Below are 22,337 nucleotides of genomic sequence, written 5' to 3' on the forward strand. Positions count from 1 at the left end.
TAACGGGTTTTGGTTGTATATAATATGGTTATAAGCCATAAAAGTTGAATTCTGGGCCCCAGAAGTGTATTTTATTTGTTTTGTAATAAGACAAGCTTCTTTATGCTCTGCATTTTGAATAACTCTAAAACCATTAAGACCATTGCGTATGTGTTGGGTCAATCTGACATTTTATATTCATCAAGCAAACCAAAAGAAGTCTTGCTTAATAACAGACTCACTGCATGTGATGAGCAACAGTTTATTGTTCTTCAATTTGTAGAGCCACAGAATTAACATCAATGTAACTAATGTGAAGAAATCCCTCAAATCTTTTATCTTATTTGGTTGTTAAAATAACAATATTATCACTTACTAAAAAATGTTTTCACATTAGTGTTACAGTATTTGTCAGCAAATATATAGAAACAAAGTTCATTAGTGGTTACCAGGGGTGAGAGGGAGGGGGAAAGGAGGGATGAAAGGTGATAGAAGTATCACATTGATTAAGGGTAGGGTTGCACAGCCAGTTATTGTAATTGCTGTCAATAGGTTGTACACCTGTAAAAAGTTGAATTGGCCAAAGTTGTGTGATATATTTACAACAATGACCGAAAAAAAAAAAAGCTACTGAGGCTGCTTATGTACAGCCAAACACCTCATGGGATTTGGTTTTTTGATTTGGAAGTTTATAGTCATGGTTTCATGGGACATCCCAGTTAATTGGCCTAATAACAAGTCTAGTGCCTCTGTTCTACCTCCTAGTTCAATGTGTAGTACCGGTGGTCTTAAAAGCTTGCAAGAGGTGATCTAAGGCACAACAACTAGCATCTATTATCCAGAAACAACAGAGAAAGAAGGAGAGTCAGGAATAGGAGGAGAATATGGAATGTGTGGCTAATTGCCTCCCTGGACAGCTGCCTCCTTTGCTGTAAGACCGGAAGAACTGGGTGGTGCCCAGATACCATCACTGAACATTCTGAGCAAAGATTCTATAGAAGAATCCTGATTAAAAGGGGAAAAATGTAGAACAGAATTTCAAATTCTCATGGACTTCAGACTTGCTGGAGCCAAGAAGGTTGGATGAAATCCTGAAACTATTCCCTGAGATAATCTTTAAAGCTTAAACCCAAAATATCCCCGGAAGACTTCTTAAAACCAAATGTTAGTTTAGCTTAACTAGTAAAAAAGGTCTATCTTGAGCATTACGCTCTTTTAAGAACTATGTGAGATCAAATTCATAACACGAACTTAGAAGATTAGATGATATCAAGGACATCATACATAAAGAAAGCAAAGGGTCTTTAAAAAGACAGAAAAGAAAGACCACATGAATGTCAGAAGAGACTCTGAAACTTGCTCTTGAACGTAGAGTAGATAAAGCAAATGAAAGAATTGATGAAGTAAAAGAGCTGAACAGAAGATTTCAAAGGGCGGTTCAGGAAGACCAAGTGAAGTACTTTAATGACATGTACAAAGACCTGGAGTCAGAAAACCAAAAGGGAAGAACATGCTTGGCATTTCTCAAGCTGAAAGAATTGAAGAAAAAATTCAAGCCTGGAGTTCCAGTATTCAAGGATTCTATTGGGGGAAAATTGAACCACACGGAAAGCATCAAAAGAAGATGAAAAGAATACACAGGGTCATTGTACCAAAAAGAATTGGTTGATGTTCAGTCATTTTAGGAGGTAGCATATGATCAAAAAGTGATATACTGAAGGAGGATGTCCAAGCTGCACTGAAGGCATTAGCAAAAAACAAGGCTTCGTGAATTGATGGAATACCAGTTTACATGTTTTAACAAGCAGATGTAATGCTGGAAGCACTCACTTGTCTGTGCCAAGAAATGTGGAAGACAGCTACCTGGCCAACTAACTGGAAGAGATCCATAATCATGCCCATTCCAAAGAAAGGTGAACCAACGGAATGTTGAAATTATTGAAGATATCATTAATATCACACCCAAGTAAAATTATGCTGAAGATAATTCAGAAACAGTTGTAGCAGTTCACTGACAGGGAACTGTCAGAAATTCAACCCAGATTCAGAAGAGGACGTGAAACAAGGGATATCATCGCTATTGTAAGACGGTAAGATGGATTTTGGCTGATAGCAGAGAATACCAGAAAGATACTTGCCTTTGTTTTATTGACTAATCAAAGGCGTTCTACTGTGTGGATCATAACAAATTATGGATAACATTTTGAAGAACAGGAATTCCTAAACACTTAATTGTGCTCATGAGGATCCTGTACGGATTGGCAGTCGTTGGAACAGAACAAGGGGAAACTGCATGCTTTAAAATCAGCAGTGGAGTGTATCAGAGTTGTGTTCTTTCACCATACTTATTCAATTTGTATGCTGAGCAAATAATCTGAGAAACTATGTAAAGAATATGGTGTTTGGATTGGAGGAAGACTAAGAACATGTGATATGCAGATGACACAACTTTGCTTGCTGAAACTCTTTTATTGATGAATATCAAGGGCTCCAGCTTTCTGTATGGATTGCACCTCAACATAAAGAAGACAAAAAATCTTAGAACTGGACAAATAAGCAACATCATGATAAACGGAGAAAAGATTGAAGTTGTCATGGATTTCATTTTACTTGGATCCACAATCAACGCCATGGAAGCAGCAGTCAAGAAATCAAATGACATATTACATTGAGCAAGTCTGCTGCAAAAGATCTCTTTAAAGTGTTAAAAAGCAAAGATGTCACTTTGAGGACTAAGGTGCACTTGACCCAAGCCATAGTATTTTCAGTCGCCTCGTATGCATGCAGAAGCTGGACAGTGAATAAAGAAGATCAAAGAAGGATTGACTCCTTTGAATTATGGTGTTGGTGAAGAATATTGAATATACCATGGACTGCTGGAAGAACGAACAAATCTTTCTTGGAAGAAGTGCAGCCAGAATGCTCCTTAGAATCGAGGATTTTGAGTCTTCACCTCAGGTACTTTGAACATGTCTATCAGGAGGGACCAATCCCTGGAGAAGGACATTATGGTTGGTAAAGTAAAGGATCAATGAAAAAAGGGAAGAATCTCAACAAGATAGATTGACAACAGTGGCTGTAACAATGGATTCAAGCATTGTAATGATTGTGAGAATGGCGAACGACCGGCATTGTTTTGTTCTGTTGTACATAGTATTGCTGTTAGTCGGAACTGAATCGATAGCACCTTACTACAACAACAACAACAACAAAGAGGATTCCCAGTAGAAAGATACCTGTGATCCTTAAGGTTGCGTGTTAACTTGGCTGGGCCATTATTCTCAGTGATTTGGCATTTATGATGTAGTTTGGCAGTCGTAGATGGTGTGATTACTTCCATAATGAGATTTGGTATAATATAATCACTTCCATGATGAGATCTGCTGTAAGTAGCCAGTCAGTTGAAAGGGAGTTTCCTTGGGAGTGTGGCCTGCATCGAATATAAGTGGACTCTGGCAGAGCTTGCGGGCTTTTGCTTGCTCTGGATCCCACTGCTGGCTCCTGTTCACCTGACCTCCAGTTCTTGGGACTTGAGCTAGCAGCTTACGTGCTGTCTTATATGTCGATCTTGAGATTCATTGGTCTTCGCAGTTTGCAAGCCCCTGCAGCTACATGAATCAGGAGAACCCTGCAGCCTGACATACAAATTTGGGACTTTTCAGTCTCAACACTCGCGTGAACCATTTGCTTAATATAAGTCTCTTTTTATAGATATTTATGTGCTTTACTGGTTTTGCTGCTATAGAGAACTCAGTCTAAGATATTTGGTACTGAGAGTTGTTCTAGAGAAACAAAACCGTAAGGATGAGTTTTCTAAACTCGTTTTCAAGTCTAGTTAGTCATAAAGACATTGATAATTCTGCTTCCTGTAGTAAAGAGGGCACTAGTAATCCATAGTGTGAGGTGGCAATACAGATACGCAAAATATCAACACTTATAAATTAGGTATTGGTGAAAGGCGAGGCTCTGGGTGATTGTACGTGTGATACCTTTTTACAGTTGTGTCTTAATGAGAAGTATAAGGAAGCTGGTTGGTTGGTCCTTATTACTCTTTCACAAGACAAACTGGTGAAGGAAAGAGGTGAGCTCAGGGTTTCAGAGTCAAGGCTCAAGTGCTGCAGAAATGACCTCTCTGAATGGTCCAAAGAAGTAAAGATATATGTGTCTCGTGAATGCTTACCAAAGGGTGACCTTAGCAGAAGAGGATTTTGACAATCAAGTGGATAGGATGACACGTTCTGTGGAAGTCAGTCATCCTTTTTCCCCAGCCACTCCCATCATTGCTCAATGGGCTCATGAACAAAGTGGCCATGGTGGTAGGGATGGAGGTTATGCATGGGCTCAGCAACATGGACTTCCACCCACTAAGGCCGACTAGGCTACAACCACTGCTGAGTACCCGGTCTACCAGTAGCAGAGACCAACACTAAGTCCCTGATATGGCACCATCCCTCGAGGTGATGAGCCAGCAACCTGGTGGCAAGTTGATTACATTGGACCACTTCCATCGTGGAAAGGACAGTGGTTTGTTCTTACTGGAATAGACACTTAACTCTGGATACAGAATAGCCTTCCCTGCACACAATGCTTCTGCCACAACCACCACCTGTGGACTTACAGAATGTCTTATTCACCATCATAGTATTCCACAGAGCATTGCCTTGGATCAAGGGACTCAATTCACAGCAAACGAAGTGTGGCAGTGGGCCCATGCTCGTGGAATTCACGGTCTTACCATGTTCCCCATCATCCTGAAGCAGCTGGCTTAATAGAACAATGGAATGGCCTTCTAAAGACACAATGGTGGCGCCAGCTAGGTGGCAGTATCCTGTAGGGTTGGGGCAGTGTTCTCCAGGAGGCTATATATGTTCTAAACCAGCCTCCAGTATATGGTGCTCTGTCTCCCATAGCTAGGATTCATGGGTCCAGGAATCAAGGGGTGGAAATGGGAGTGGCACCACTCACTATTACCCTTAGTGTCCCACTCGCAAAATTTTTGCTTCCTGTCGCTGCGACTCTATGCTCTGCAGGTCTAAAGTTCTTATTTCCAAAGGGAGAAATGCTCCCATCTGGAGACACATCCGTGATTCCTTTGAATTGGAAGTTAAGAGTGCTGCCTGGCCACTTGGTTCTCCTTATGCCTCTGGATCAACAGGCAGAGAAGGGAGTCACCAGATTAGCTGGTATGATTGATCCTGATTACCAAGAGGAAATCAGATTGATACTGCATAACGGAGGTAAAGAAGAGTATGTCTGAAATGCAGGAGATCTCTCAGGACATTTCTTAGTACTGTCATGCCCTGTGATTAAAGTCATTGGAAAACTATAGTAGCTCTATTCTGACATGACTACTAATGGCCCAGATTCTTCAGAAATGAAGGTGTGGGTCACCCCACCAGGCAAAGAACCACTATCAGCTGAAGTGCTTGCTGAGGTGTCTTAGTCATCTAGTGCTGCTGTAACAGAAATACCACAAGTGGATAGCTGTTAACAAAGAGAAATTTATTCTCTCACAGTCTAGTGGGCTGCAAGTCCAAATTCAAGGTATCAGCTCAAGGGGAAGGCCTTTTCTCTCTGTCAGCTCTGGAGGAAGGTCCTTGTGATGCATCAGTCTTCCCTTGGTCTGGGAGCATCTCAGTACAGGAACCTCAAGTCCAAAGGACGCGCTCTGCTCCCGGCACTGCTTTCTTGGTGGTATGAGGTTACCATGTGTCTCTGCTTGCTTCTCTCTTTTATATCTCAAAAGAGATTGGTTTAAGACACTGTCTAATCTTGTAGACCTCATCAGTATAACTGCCGGTAATCCATGTTGTTACATCATAGTGATAGAGTTTATGACTAATAAGGAAATCATATCAGATTACAAATGGTACACAGTCATACAATACTGGGAATCATGACCCAGCCAAGTCGACAGATATTTTTGGGGGACACAGTTCAATCCATGACATGAGGGTAAAGGGAATACGGAATGGGTGGTGGAAGAAGTTAGTTCTAAATACCAGTTACAACCACGTGACCAGTTGCAGAAATGAGGACTGTAATTGTTGAGTATTTCTGCTTTGTACGTGTGTATCAAATATTTTTTTCACTTATGAAATAGAAGATGTAAGCAGGGCTCATGTGTTTTTGGTTGTATGTGTATTGGTTGTATCATGTTAGGCAAAAGTATGACTTTATAATTATCTGTATTCAGAGATTATGTATGGTTTAAGGAGATGTGTACAGGTGCCAAGTTGACAAGGGATGGACTGTGATGGTTAAGGTTGTGTATCAACTTGGCTGGGCCATGATTCTCAGTGGTCTGGCAGTTATGATGTAGTTTGGCAGTTGTATGATAATGTGATCACTTTCATGATGAGATTTGATGTAATGTGATCATCTTCATGGTGGGATCTGCTGTGAGTAGCCAGTCAGTTGAAAGGGAGTTTCCTTGGACATGTGACCAGCATCGAATATAAGTGGACTCTCTGGCAAGGCTCTTGGGCTTTTGCTTGCTCTGGATCCTGCAGCTGGCTCCTGTTCATCTGACCTCCGGTTCCTGGGACTTGAGCTAGCAGCTTACCTGTGGTCTTGCATGCCGATCTTGGGACTTGTTGGTCTTCGCATCCTGTGAGCAAGAGCCCTGCTGTCTGACCTGCTGATCTTGGGTTTGCCAGCCCCTGCGAGTCTGTGAATCAGGAGAAGCCTGCAGCCTGACATACGGATCTGGGACATTCTATCCTCTAAACCACGTGAGCCATTTCCTTGATATGAATCTCTTTATATATATATTTATATGCTTTACTGATTTTGCTTCTGTAGAGAACCCAGCCTAAGACAGTACCCTATTCTGTATTGGAAGACTCGATATTCTAAAGATATCATTCTGACTAAAGCGAGTTATAGATTCAGTGCGTTCCTGATGAAATCCTGACAGGTTTTGTTTGGAATTTGACAGGCTGAGTAAGTGGGGAGACTTGCTTTAAGAATTTTGTTTTTCCTTATAAATGGTAGAGTTACCATTAGAATTTATAGCAACCAACACTAACAACAACAATCATAATCTTCCAAAATATTTCAGATTTTGACTTCAATACCATCAGTTCTATTCTGAAAACAGTATTATCTCTGTACTTAAAGGTCTTTGGATCAAAAAATTAAATTGTTAAATGCCTGAATTTTTGCTGACAGTAGATAATGGAGAGCATCAACAATACCATTTATTTCTTTCAACTTATTTTTTTGTTCTCTCCCTATCTCTGAGACTACAGGTCTCTATAGCACATTAAGACTACTGTCCTAATTGCCTTTCAGGTCTGATCACTTACCATGGTTCTCTGCAGTAGCTGGGTTCCTGCAAACCTTGATCATATTATATGTTTTAGATATCACCTCCATATTACTAAATTTGCATCTGGTGATGGAAACCTTGCCATTACCACTGATCTCCAGGGTTTTTGAATACTGGACCTATCTTGGAAACTCTGGTGGCATAGTGGTTAAGAGCTACAGCTGCTAACCAAAAGGATGGCAGTTCGAATCCACCAGGTGCTCCTTGGAAACTCTATGGGGCAGTTCTACTCTGTCCTGTAGAGCCGCTATGAGTCGGAATTGACGGCAGCAGGTTTGGGTTTTTTTTTTTTTGGACCTGTCTTACTGAGCACCTCTGAAGCCATTTTCTGCAACCCAGTGTTATTGCCAATCCTGATTCTACCACTGTTTTGAGTCTCATTCTCAACCACCAAAATCATGTTGAAAAGGCAGACCAACATGATTAATACCTCATTTAGATTCCTTACAACTTTAATCATTTGGCGTTTTTGGCTTGAGGTCTATACTTAATATACAGCCTTTGATAAACAGGTGATGGTCCCATATTTTAAGATCTGCTTTAAGTGATTTTCCCAAACTTAACAGCTTAATATGTTTCTTCACAATCTTAAGTCAAAATCTTTGCCAAATAATAGATTTTTTTTACTTCTGGTATCTGTATAATTGTGTAAGATTTTCTTAAATCTTATAAAAAGTTTAGTATACTAAGTCAAAACAGAAAGTGAAGCTTGTTTTCGACTATTTAGTATGTTGTATATTGCATAATTCAGTTTAGTTCTCTTAGCAGTGCTAGAAATTGAAGATCTGTTCCTTGAAATCCACTGCATTGTTTAAATTCAGGGAGAGGCTGTATACATTTTTTTTCTCTCAAATATACCATGTAATAACATCCTAAAATAGTAACTTGCAATAATATTTCTGAAGAACATTGATCACAGCAAAATAAAACTGTTGTTGCTAATTGCCATCAAATGGATTCCAACTCATGGAGACCCATTGTGTTACAGAGTAGAGGTGCTCCATAGGGTAATCTTATCGGAAGCAGATCGGTAGGCCTGTCTTTCGTGGTATTGCTGGGTGGGTTCGAACCACGAACCTTTAGGTTAGTAGTCCAGTACAATACATTTTGCACCATCTAGGAACCTTGCTATGAGTCAGAATCAACTCGGTGGCAGTGGGTTTGGTTTGATTTTTGGTAGGAACCTCAAAGTAAAACTAGAATATCATAATTATAGAAGGAGAGTTTGGGCTTATTTAGTCTGACTTTATTCAATATGAAAGTGTTTTCTAAAGCATTCTTGGAAAACTCTCTCTACTGGTAGTTCATTCACTATCTGATATTTCTACTTATCACAGTTAGTGCTAAGTCATTTCATAAAGATTTATTGAGGACATATTTACAAAGTACCATAATTACCTTACTTTTTGTCAAGTCTAATACATCAGCAACTGTAAGATGTATTATTAGTTCTTGTTCTACCAAATGAAAAAATATTGCCAGTTAGACTATGACACACAATTGATTTTTAGATGCATCTTGATTTTGGAGTTGCTAAAATGTTTTTTAAAAGTATCTTATAATTTATGAAATATTTCTGAAGGAACATTTCTAATGGTTTACAATTTAGGAATACCACTGAAAAATCTACTTTTTCTTTCATTTTTTGGGTCTGTCATGCCATCTTCCTTTTTTTTTTCCTCCCTAGTTGTTTCATTTGGAAATATTACATGTTAGAAATGTTTTAATGTTAGAAATGTTGTATATCGCATGCTTAAGATAGCTCTTTTTCTTGTTTCCGAATTATTTTGCCATCTTGGTCCTTTTCTTCAGTCGCCTTATCAATAAGCTTATCAATAAGCTGCCCCCATGAAACAAATGATAGAGTATGCTATACACTTAAAAAATTGTAAAATCTTAAAATTACTATATCCAGAAAATAGAATAATTGATAAATTCGTGAATTGGGATTTTGTTAATTTCACAATATTTTCAGTAATTTGTTTCTTTAAAAATTAAGGCAGTCCATATCTGTCCCCCAAAAATATCTGTCAACTTGGCTAGGTCATGATTCCCAGTATTGTATGATTGTCTACCATTTTGTTATCTGATGTGATTTCCCTGTGCATTGTAAGTCCTATCACTATGATGTAATAAGATGGATTAGCGACAGTTATATTGATGAGATCTGTAAGATTAGATAGTGTCTTAAGCCAGTCTCTTTTGAGATATAAAAGAGGAGCAAGCAAAGAGACATGGCAACCTCATACCACCAAGAAAGCAGTGCCAGGAGCAGAGTGCCTCCTTTGGACCTGAGGTTCCTGTGCTGAGATGCTCCCAGACCAAGGGAAGATTGATGACAAGGACCTTCCTCCAGAGCTGACAGAGACAGAAAGCCATCCCCTGGACCTGGCACCCTGAGTTCGGACTTCCAGCCTATTGGACTGTGAGAGAATAAACTTCTCTTTGTTAAAGCCATTCACTTGTGGTATTTCTGTTATAGCAGCACTAGGTAACCAAGACAATAGCCATGAACAATTGGCTGTTTAAATTTTATAAGTACGTTTAAGTTTTACAGATCATACTTTTCACGGTGGGAATTTCTTACCATTGACTTCTATTTACTCATTTTTTGTAATTGAAGTTAAAGATGCTATTTTTTAAAGTTAACATTTTTTGTAACAAACAGGATTATAACATGTCTTTACTAATTATTCTTCCTTTCTCTATAAAATAATAATAAATCTGCCCATGATATTTTAACCCAGGAATATTTCTAAATGACAGAGGTGTTATTTTAGTAATGAATACCTGCATTTGAATATTTTAATTTATAGTGATGTAATTTCTGATAGTCATATATGACTGTTTACTATGTTGTATATTACACCGTTCAGCTTAATTCACCTAGCAATAAGAAAACAACATATAGTATATTAAATTTATAATTTGCTGATTGCTATAGACTTCAGCTTTTGATTATTGTAAAATTAAGCTTTTCCAGCGGTTAATAGACTTTTTTTTTTTCTTTAAAAACACAGGTTTTGAGAGTATTTTAGAAGGGCTTTATGGACCACGGCTACGAAGAGACCTCAGTTTATTTGAAGGTAATGCTTTTTTATTTGATTTTTAAATTTGAACCTCCTGCCCCCCATTTAACAAATGATATATGGTTGTTCTGTACTAATTTTATATTAAATAAGAATTTGTGATCTCTTTTAATTGTACAGTATTTTTCAAAAAATGAATAAAATGTTCCAAAGATTATTTCTTTTATTATATAAAAATTAAAAAAAAATTAATATGTTAAATCAGAACAGAAAGCAAAGCTTGTTTTTGGCTCAGTGTTGAAATTTAATTTTTTTTATTTTATACGTTACATTTTCTGGCTTTATTTAAAGAAGATTTAATAGGTGTAATTAAATGCATGTTTTCTAAAAAGTTGTCCCAATAAATTTTTTTTTTTTCTTAAATCTCAGTAGTCTTTTTGTATTTTTCTTAGCGAAACACTTAAGAATATTGGAAAGGGAGAGTCTGTTGCTGAACACATTGATTCCTTTTTATCTGTTTTTGTCAGGACATTTGTTTCTAATATCTGAATTGCTAGAGTTGTTCTAAAATATTTATTAAATGAAGACTTTATAGAAACGGATATTGGTTAGAATTCAGGAGACTGACTCTTACTGAATTTGGGAAGGTCACTTAAGCTTGTAAGGGCAACATATTTCTAATCTATAAACTTGGCTCTTCACTAGGATAGTTTGTGAAAGTAAGTAAAGGCTTTGTTGCTATTGTCCAAAGGAAAGGTGGCCTTGCAGTATTGTTAGTAATGATATTAATGTTGAACAATAGCAATTTTTTTTAATATAACAGCAATACATTTCTTAATAGGTGTGGCCTTCCTTGATTATCTTTGCAATTGTTATATATAGAAGGTATTCCTAAACAGTAATTTTACCTTGACGTTATCAGTTTACATTTTTCAAAGTTATATATGTCTTTAAAACCAAACCCACTGCCGTCAAGTCAATTCTGACACATAGTGGCCCTGTAGGACAGAGTAGAACTCTGCCCCATAGGGTTTTCCAGGCCATAAATCTTTACAGAAACAAACTGCCACATCTTTCTCCAGCTGTCTTTAAACCATACTAAAATATTTTCCTAATATTTGTCAAAAATCATTTTTTCACTTCTGCAATCTGTATGATTTTACAAGATTTCCTTAATATTTTTTGTATAACTTCTCAAAAATTGATTATATTGTGTTATTTCAGGATTTGATTTTGTTACCAAAGTGTAACATCATTATAAACTTTTTTTGTATTTTTACCATCGTATTTTATACAGCTTATTCCAAAGAGCGAAGATTTACTGTCACATTGAAAGTAATTTGGCTGCTAACTAAGAGGTCAGCAGTTCGAATCCACCAGCTACTCCTTGGAAACCCTATGGGGCAGTTCTGTTCTGTGCTATAGGGTTGCTATGAGTCGAAATCGACTCAACAGCAATGGGTTTAATATTTTCAAGGTATGATTGGGGAAAAAGATTTTTTGTTCATTACTAATACAACCTTCCAAAAAGAGTTTATCGATAAATATCAAAAGCCTATAAAACATGTATAGCAAAACAGTATGTCTGCTTCTGGGTATCTCAAGAAAACAATCAGATAAGCGTGCAGAAGATGTAATCTATAAGGCTTCTCATTATAATGCTTTTAAGGTTCCAGTTTTTTGTTGTTATGTGTTAAAAAAATAAGGGGTTGTTCGATAAATTATGTTTAACTGTAATTGTAGTATATACAGCCATTAAGAGTTATGTTGTAGAAGTGTATTTTATGACAAGGAAAGATTGCCATTGTTAGGTGGAAGAAAATCAAGTTGCAGTGCATGTACTATATATTGATTGATCCTGTTTTGGAAAAAAAAGCAAAAGCTTGTATGTTTTTATGGAAAATGGACTTGAACAAAAAGACACCAAAATGTTCAAGGTGGTTATCTTTGAGTAGAGATTATGGATGATTTTTTTTTCTTTTTGTATACTTTTTTTTCCTGTATCAATCAAGAAAATGAAACTTAAAAAAAACTTTTAAAAAGCACACTTTTTGTCTTTTTCTTACTGAAACACTTACGAATATTAGAAAGGTGTCTATGGCTGACTAAATTACGAGCGTTATGTAGTTGTATCAATTAATAATTTTTTCAGTTATATTGATCATATTAATGTAGTACTGGTATAGTATGAGATATCAGTTGAAATTTAACCTATTGATAAAATTACAAAACCATAAATTTAATTTTATTGGAAGTCTCAAATTCATAAACACTTTCTTTCACATATAACTGGTGTTTTCTTAAACTATGCCAGAGACAGGGATGGGGGCTTTCAGGTATATAGGGATATTAATAATTAATTTTTCAGTCTTTCCCATCTAGTTGGAAAGTACCTGTGGGTTATCTTAAATGTGTTCCCAAGGACTTTATGGCCTTTGAGGTTAGGAACATAGTGTTCAACCTAGTATTCCTAGCAGCTAGTCATTGCTCGAAAACATTTGAATGACTCATTGAAGCCCTTAGCTCCTAGCTCCTGTATGGCAATATAGGTTACAAGTTTGCAGCTTATATCCTATAGCTCATGATACAGGCAGCTTGTAACTCAGATTGCCAGTCTGAGAAATACTGCCTCGTGTGCCCAGTTTTATGTTTTCATAATACCATTTGTTTATTATAGCTCTTTCTTCCATAATCCTAGCATAAATTTAATTTTATTGGATAGCATAATCCTCGTGGGGGAAATACTGGAGAATAACTTAAATATCAAATACTTGTGTATTTTTAATTACTTGTCTCTTTGAAGTGTTCTCTATAAGCAGCTTGATACTTCTGTATTTTTTTTTTTTTTTTTTTTAGGGTTAATTTCATACAGTAATGTTCCCTGGTTCCACCTACAAATAAACTCTTAACAGAATCTCCAGAAATGCCTGGACATGTCTGAATTTGCACTCGGTGCACAGGTTAGGCTTTTTTTCTGAAACTCATGTTTCACAGATGTGCCTTATTTTAGGCTGGTTTCTTCAGTCTGGTACTCTGCTCACTGCTGCCTGTCTACTCATTTTTTTCCTTTACATTACTGCTTTGAAGACAATGGCTTCACCATTTCTGCCTCTGGGACTCAGTACCCTCTCCTTCCTTTTCCTTAGAGGATAACAAGAAAGATCCAAATAACTACTTCTGCCCACTGTCCACTTTAAATGTTAACACTGGTGAGGGGAAGATTACCTCCACAGATAGGATCCTAAATTTGATCTTAGGGTATGGTTTCTTTGTAAAACATAAATCAGGTGGTGATTTTGATCTGTGATATAATTGCTGTGATACCATACTTTAGCTGTTGTGTTACTTGCTTGGAAACTTAAGTACAATTTAGAGCACTATAGGAGAGGACGTTTCTGTAGACTTATTTAGGTTTTATAGTACAGTTCATTTACAAGATGGGTAGCCTGTATAGATTTTCTATTTTGATTCTGATTGAATCATTTCTAGATCTTATATCTGGTCAGTTTTGTGTGCCAACTCTGGTGCCTTCTAGTCTACTGTGGTACCTTTCATTCTGCTGAGAACAAGGTATCTCTAAGGGTCCTTCTTTTCCGCTGTATAAATAAGTCTTGAGTTGAAGGAGAGATGGTAGTGGCGGGGGTAGTCAAAAGTGTTCTGCTCATTTTTGGACATATGATTTCTTTAGTAATGTTGAACAGGATAGTTGAGTTACAAACCACAGAGCTGAAAGTATCTATGACAGATCATCTGTCCCAGTCACTTGTCTTCAGTCAGAAGAATGATATCCATGCAGAACATTCTAAAGACTGAGATTCCAGAATGGACCTTATTCCAGTGTTTTATTATTCTTATTACCAGGAAGATTTTTTTGTTTTTGTTTTCTTAATAGGAAGCCTCAGCAGCTTTTTTTTGGTCATCGTTGTAAACGTTTCTGTCACAGACCTTTTGCCAGTTCAGCAACCAGGAAGATTTTATTTTTTAAATCTCTTAACTTTAATCACCACGTCTTTATTTTAGCATATTTTGCCCTTAATTAAATATTCATATCTGATATATTTATAAACAGTGTCAAAGGAGTGTAGGTTCCACCTGTTTTTCTGCTGAGCTTACAAATGAACAAAGGAAAAATCTAAAGAATCAAGAATTTAACTTATGCTTGGTGTTCCTTCAGCCTTACTTTCTTACCTGCTATCCTTCCTCGTATCCAAACTCGGCATTATAACTAATCGCCTTGGTAAAAAATCTGGTGACCTGCATTGCAGCTTGTGACTCACAGCCTCTTGCTCACCCCACTTTTATTTCTTTCTTTGTTTATGTAGTTATGTATGCATTTACATTCTTTCTGAGATTAGTTGTTTATTATACAAAGGGCAAAATGTTCTAAGGAAATAAATCCCTGCATTTTGTTATTTTAAACTTATTTATTAATCAAGTAATACATGTTCATTTTAGAAAATTCCAAAACACAATAAGCCAGAATGAAAAAAATTACCAGTAATTTCACTACGTACTGTTAACATTTTTTTCTGTAAATGTTAAATATGTTTGTATATATTTATTCTTTTATTAAAGTAGGATATAGTAGATTCATACTATACATGGCAACTATTGTGAGGATGACAGGACTGGGCAACATTTCCTTCTGTTATACATAAGGTCACTATGAGTCGGAGCTGACTCTATGGCACCTAACAATCGTGTATTTTCAGAGTATGTACACTTTTGTGCCTACTGTGTTTGTTTACCAATATATCAGGAGCATATTTTCCTGGGTACATAAAGTTCTGAATCAACATTTTTAATAGCTGCACAACATTGTGGATCTATTGTAATTAATACCTGCTTGCTGGATATCTCATTCCATTTATTCTTTTAATTCATGCTGATTGATATTTTACTTTATGCAGTCCATCCTTCCTTCCTCCCTTCCTTCCTTTCTTGTTATAAAATTAGCTAAGCTTAGGATCTTAGGCAGTTTTTTTTGCACACATATTTACTTCACTACCCTTTTTCACCCTAAACGTTCAGACTTTTCTCCAGGCGCTTTAGATACATTTGTCCTTCTTTTTCTTGCTTTTTTTGGGGAAAAAAATTCTAATAAAAGTTTATGACATAAGAGTAGTGATATTAATTCAGTAATAAATCTGTTTATCTGTCAAGGATGAAGAGAGGCATACATTTTGAGGGGAAATTAAACCAGTGCTATCAAAGTGTAGAGCTTCTTGAAAAAGCATTGAAAAAGCTATTCATTATAGGATTCTCCAGCTTCTTTCTCATTTTCTCCTAAATAAACGTGCTTTCTTTGTTGGTACCATTATTTAAAGTGGTTTAATATTTAAATCCTAGGACTGCAAGTATGGATATTTACAAATCATATAAATCTATATGCAGGAATCAAATAGATTACTGTATGTTTTTAGATAAATCTTTTGACATCTGAACCCTTGTTACTCCCTATTCAAAACTCAGGAACCAAATAAATTGGATAGCAAAGGATTCTTGCATATTATTATAAATTAAATATATACTATTTTGGTTATATGTAAGTTTATTAGACTTACTTCAGTTTACAAAACTGGCTACTGTGTGGAAAAATATATTCTAAATTTCATACCACTGCATTAAAAAACAACTTTGTCACACAATGTGTTTTTAAGTTGAAGACTTGTGAAGACTTTTGTATCATATGTATCAGAATCTTGAAAGATTTGTATTTTAATCCTTAAACTGAATTCAGAACCACCTCCAGATTGAGTAAGTTTTCAAAGAAGCTTTTGAGGGCTAACCACTAATTTTTAATTTGTTGGAAACAAAAAATGTTCCATCTTTGGTCTGTTTTCATGATTCTTTGTCATACTGAGGAAAGCATAGCTCTCTTCTCTTTTTGAAGTGAGGTTTGCAAAGAACCTTTGATTGCCATAAACTTAGAACATTTATGTACTCCCAGAAAAGTTTCCCCTACTCTATGCCTCTCTTCCTCCTCCATCTTCTTTAAAACTCAGTTCTCCCACTGTCACAGGATGTTTTAAGCAAAAATTTATTCTTGTGTTCTATTTTAGTAACTCTTTTCTCATGTCTTATTGGTGGGCCAGTTTCTTTCATCTGGGGGTCATCTGAGTACTTGCCCCGACTATGGATATTTACAAAAATTTGAGACTATATGTGGCCTGAACCTCTCTATTGTAGGCCTGTGTAAACTGGCTGATTGATACGGACTGGTTTTCTATACGTGGAGCGACATGTCAGAAGGAAATTATTTATACCAGAGGCCAGCAAGATACAGCCTGTCAGCCAAATCCAGTTCACTGCCTGGTTTTGAATGGCCTGGAGCTCAAAATGGTTTTTACATTTTTAAATGATTGAAACAAATCAAAAGGTTAATATTTCGTTGTTGTTAGGTGTCCTCAAGTTGATTCCAAATCACAGCGACCCTACATAGAACAGAACTAAACACTGCCCAGTCCTGCGCCATCCTCACAATTGTTATGCTTGAGCCCATTGTAGCACCGCCTTGTCAGTCCATCTTGTTAAGGGCCTTCCTCTTTTTTTGCTGACCCTCCACTTTACCAAACATGATGTTATTCTCCACAAACTGGTCCCTCCTGATAACATGTCCAAAGTACATGAGATGGAAGTCTCTCCATCCTTGCTTCTGAGGAGCATTCTGGCTGTATTTCTTCCAAGACAGATTAGTTCGTTCTTCTGGCAGTCCATGGTATAGTCAGTATTCTTTGCCTACACCATAATTCAAAGGTGTCAATTCTTCCTCAGTCTTCCAGGTTGTGAATGAGTCTTCCTGCAATCCTGATGCCACGTTCTTCTTCATATAGTACAACTTCTCGGATTATATGCTCCGCATACAAATTAAGTATGGTGAAAGGATACCACTCTGACGCACACCTTTCCTGACTTTAAACCACGCAGTATCCCCTTGTTCTGTTCAAACGACTGCCTCCTTGTCTGTGTACACGTTCCTTATGAGTACAATTAAGTGTTCTGGAATTCCCATTCTTTGCAGTGTTATCCATACTTTATCGTGATCCAAACTGTCAAATGCCTTTGCATAGTCAATAAAACACAGGTAAACATCTTTCTGGTATTCTCTGCTCTCAGCCAAGATCCACCTGACATCAGCAGTGATGTCCCTCATTCCATGTCCTCTTCTGAATCTGGTGGAATTTTTGGCAGTTCCTTGTTAATGTACTGCTGCAACCACGTCTGAATGATCTTCATTAAAATTTTACTTGTGTGTAGTATTGATATTGTTCGATAATTTCTGCATTCTGTTGGATCATGTTTCTTTGGAATAGGCATGAATATGGATCTCTTCCAGTCGGTTGGCCAGGTAGCTGTGTCTTCCAAATTTTTTGCATAGTTAAGTGAGCACCTCCAGCACTGCATCCATTTGTTGAAACATCTTAGTTGGTATTCTATCAATTCCTGGAGCCTTGTTTTCCGCCACCGTCTTCAGTGCAGCTTGGACTTCTTCCTTCAGTACTGTAGGCTGTTGATCATATGTTACCTCCTGTAATGGTTGGACATCGACCAGTTCTTTATGGTGCAGTGACTCTGTGTATACCTTCCATTTTCTTTTGATGCTTCCTGCATCATTCAGTTTTTTGTCCATAGAATCCTTCAGTACGGAAACACGAGGCTTGAATTTTTTCTTCAGTTCTTTCCGGTTGAGAACTGCTGAACGTGTTCTTCCTTTTGGTTTTCTAACTCCAGGTCTTTGCACATGTCATTGTAATACTTTACTTTTTCTTAAGCCAACCTTTGGAATCTTTTGTTCAGCTCATTTACTTCATCATTTCTGCCATTCACTTTAGATCCTCTACATTCAAGAGCAACTTTCAGATTCTCTTCTGACATCCATTTTGGTCTTTTCTTTCTTTCCTGTCTTTTTAATAACCTCTGGCTTTCTTCATGTATGATGTCTTTCATGTCATTCCACAACTCATCTGGTCTTCAGTCATTAGTGTTCAGTGTGTCAAATCTGTTCTTGACATGGTCTTTAAATTCAGGTTTGATATACTCAGAGGTCATATTTTGGCTTTCATGGACTTGTTCTAATTTTCTTCATACTGAACTTGACCTTGCATATGAGCAATTGATGGTCTGTTTCGCATTCAGCCCCTGCCTTGTTCTGACTGATGAAATTGAGTTTCTCCATTGTCTCTTTCCACAGGTGTAGTTGATTTGATTTCTGTGTTTTCTGTCTAGCGTGGTCCATGTGTTTAGTCACCCATTTATGTTGCTGAAAAAAGATGCGTGCAATGAAGAAGTCATTGGTCTTGCAGAATACTATTATGTAATCTCCAGCGTCATTTCTATCACCAAAGCCATATTTTCCAGCTACTGATCCCTTCTTATTTGATTCCAGCTTTCACATTCCAATCATCAGTAGTTATCAATGCATTTTGATTTCAGCACCACCCGTCTGTCAGTTTGTTTCACTGTGGGGTTTGCATGTTGCTGTGATCCTGGAAACTATGCCGTCGGTATTTCAGATACTATCAGGGTCAGCCGTGGTGGACAGGTTTCAGTGGAGCTTCCAGACTTAGACAAACTAGTAAGAAGGACCTGGCAGTGTACTTCTGAAAAAGTTGGCCAGTGGTTCTGGGAGCCAGGCAGACATAGTTTTCAAAATTTCCCAGTTGATTCTGATTCCAATTTTCCATTAAGAACCAGTAATCCCATAACTTAGTGATCCTATAACATGGGAGTCTATGCACACATTCTCAGACATCCTTAAAATCTACAAGAAGTTTTTAATGTTGTGCTGTCATTTTGATAATAATTTAAAAAAAATATTTTAAGCCCATTCTGGGCCTGGATAACCAGCCCCTGCCAGCCAAATTTAGTCCCTTTATTTGTTTCAGCCACTGCATTTGTATTCATTCATTCAACAAAAATGTGTAAGTTCCTAATACGTATCATGCAATGTACATTAGTCAGTAAGAAAATATGTTTCCTCTTTGTAAAATGATATTAATCATTGTGACTACGTCGAGAGTCTCCCACGTGTCTGTCACTTTGTTGTACTGTGGGGGCTTGTGTGTTGCTGTGATGCTGGAAGCTTTGCCACCAGTATTCAGATACCAGCAGGGTCACCCATGGTGAACAGGTTCCAGCTGAACTTCCAGACTAAGACAGACTAGGAAGAAGGACCCAGCAGTCTACTTCATAGAAGAATTAGCCAGTGAAAATCTTATGAATAGCAGCAGAACATTGTCTGATATAGTGCTGGAAGATGAGCACCTCAGCTTGGAAGTCACTCAAAATACAACTGGGGAAGAGCTACCTCCTCAAAGTAGAGTTGATCTTAGTGACTTGGATGAAGCTTTTGGGACCTTCATTTGCTGATGTGGCACAATGAAAAATGAAAAGAGACAGCTGAAGACATCTATTAATAATCGGAATGTGGAATTTACGCAGTATGAACCTGGGAAAATTGGAAGTTGTCAAAAATGAAATGGAACGCATAAAGATCGACATCCTAGTCATTAGTTAGCTGAAATGGACTGGTATTGGCTGTTAAATCAGACAGTCTTATGGTCTACTATACCAGCAATGACAAATTGAAGAGGAATGGCATCACATTCATCGTCAGAAAGAATATTTCATGATCTATCTTGAAGTACAGTGCTGTCAGTGATAGGATAATATCTGTACGCCTGCAAGGAAGGCTAGTTAATTACAACTATTATTCAGACTTTAGCACCAACCACAAATGCCAAAGATGACGAAATTGAGGATTTTTACCAACATCTGCAGTCTGTAATTGATCAAACATGCAGTCAAGATACATTGATCATATTTAATGGCACATAAAATTATATAAAATTAAAATTTAATGGAAAACAACCATTCTTATTGGTTGACATATCATGTATGGCTGCATTGTCACTTCATTAGTAGAGTTGAATAGTTGTGTCAGAGACCATCTGCCTCGCAAAGCCTAAAATACCAACTATTTGGCCCTTTACAGAAAAAGTTTGCTGGCTCTTGATTTATACTGTTGGCTGAAATTTAATAGTTTTGGTTTAATTTGCTTTTTCGACAGTTTATAATGATGGAGACAACATGACTACATTTTAGTAAGATTTATTGAATGAAATATTTTGAATGCTATTTAGTATAAGGCACTCTGATTAGCAGTGAGAAAAGACAGATGAATAAGTAGGGTTTTTTACCTACTAGGAACTCATAGTCTAGTATTAACTCAAAAGTCAGATTTTTCTATTATGAATTGATGATTACTTTATACTGTATAGTTAAAATTAGAGAATCTAGTACTATTTTATTGTTACATAAGTTGTGTTAGTTCTTATCACACATGTATATAAATAGTTATCTGAGTATTATTAATCATGGTGTTTATAATATCATAAATGGAGAAACAGCTTAATTATCCAGCAATAGGATAGGTTAAATAAATTATTAGACAACTCTTTGATTGGATATACTAATCTATTAAAATTGACTTAGAGGTATATTTGAGCGTGGGAAATAGTTGTGATAGAGAAGCATAAGTGTATAATATGATCCTAATTCGTATGCATGCCAAAGCTGGACAATGAATAAGGAGGAATAATTCTTTTGAATTATGGTGTTGGTGAAGAACATTGAAAAACTATGAATTGCCAGAAGAGCAAACAAATCTGTCTTGGAAGAAGTACAGACAGGATGCTCCTTGGAAACAAGGATGTGAGACTTTGTCTCACATACTGGACATGTTATCAGAAGGGATGAGTTCCTGGAGAAGGACGTCATGCTTGGTAAAGTAGAGGGTCAGTGAAGAAGAGGAAAACTTTCCTCAACAAAATGGATTGACACAGTGACTGCAACAATAAGCTCAAATATAGCAACGATTGTGAGGATGGCGCAGGACCAGGCAATGTTTCGTTCTGTTGCACATAGTATAGCTATGAGTTGGAAGTAACCCAAAGGCACCTAACAACAACAACACAATTCTTAAAAAGGCATAGAATATAAACTGGAAGGATATATAGAAAAATGTTAGTCATTGTCTCTGGATGATGGGATTCTGAATAATTGTGAATAATTTTTGTTTTACCCTTTGTTCTTTTTTATATAATTAACATTTATTTTCATAATGAAAAAGTATTTTTTAAATTGCATTGCTCCCTATTTATATTGTCCCCCTAAATCAATCTATGGTTGCCCCTGGGTATCTGAGAGGGATTGTTTGCAGGACCCCTTGCAGATACTGAAGTGTGAGGATGTTCAAGTCCTTTATATAAAATCACATAATATTTGCATGCAACCTAAGCACATCTTCCCTTATACTTTAAATCATCTGTAGATTATAATACCTAATAGAATGTAAATGCTATATAATTAGTTGTTACACTGTATTGTTTAGGGAATAATTACAAGACATGAGGTGAACAGTGCTCAAACTAGGAATGCTGGAGAGAGACTGAGGATCTGTGAAATGGTGGGAGGCTACAGCAGAGTATGCCTACACATCATTTTGTTTGCAGGGATTCAGCGTAGTGCTCGGTGTGCAGAAAATTCAAGTTTCGCTTTTTGGAACTTAATTTTTTTCCCCCAAATATTTTAGGTCCCTGCTTGGTTGAATGAGGAATGCAGAACCTACAGATACAGAGGGCTGTCTGTATTTATAACCAGTGTCTCATGACTCTCATTCCACTTTTCATTGGCGTTGGTGTTTGGGAGCGCCAAAGTTATTTACTGTGGATAAAAGCTACTGATAAGAATAAAATCATTAAAAAGAAGGGAGGTTATTTACAAGAAAGTGAAGGAAGCATCTGTTGAACTCGTGAGGTGTTTTGCATGTTTTTATTTAATTAATTTATTCTCTCTGCAGCATTAAGATGCAGCTATTATCCTCATTTGATGAGGAAACTGAAACTCAGAGAAGCTCAGAGAAGTTAGGTTGCCCAGAGTCACATCTAACCCGTTACCGTCCAGTTGACTCCTACTCATAGGAACGAGTAGAACTG

The 22,337-nt window shown here is 37.0% G+C and overlaps 1 protein-coding gene across 2 annotated transcripts in view; it reads left to right on the top strand.

The window, feature by feature from the left end:
* Positions 1 to 22,337, top strand: part of LCORL (ligand dependent nuclear receptor corepressor like) — a 210,617-nt gene that overhangs the window by 50,015 nt on the left and 138,265 nt on the right. For both annotated transcript variants that reach the window (XM_004375153.2, XM_004375154.2), the window contains exon 2: positions 10,333 to 10,398. In XM_004375153.2, the coding sequence (XP_004375210.1) occupies positions 10,333 to 10,398 (66 nt within the window). The remainder of the gene's footprint in view (positions 1 to 10,332; positions 10,399 to 22,337) is intronic.

Source organism: Trichechus manatus, unplaced genomic scaffold (assembly GCF_000243295.1).
Source record: "Trichechus manatus latirostris isolate Lorelei unplaced genomic scaffold, TriManLat1.0 scaffold00034, whole genome shotgun sequence".
Lineage (NCBI taxonomy): Eukaryota > Metazoa > Chordata > Mammalia > Sirenia > Trichechidae > Trichechus > Trichechus manatus.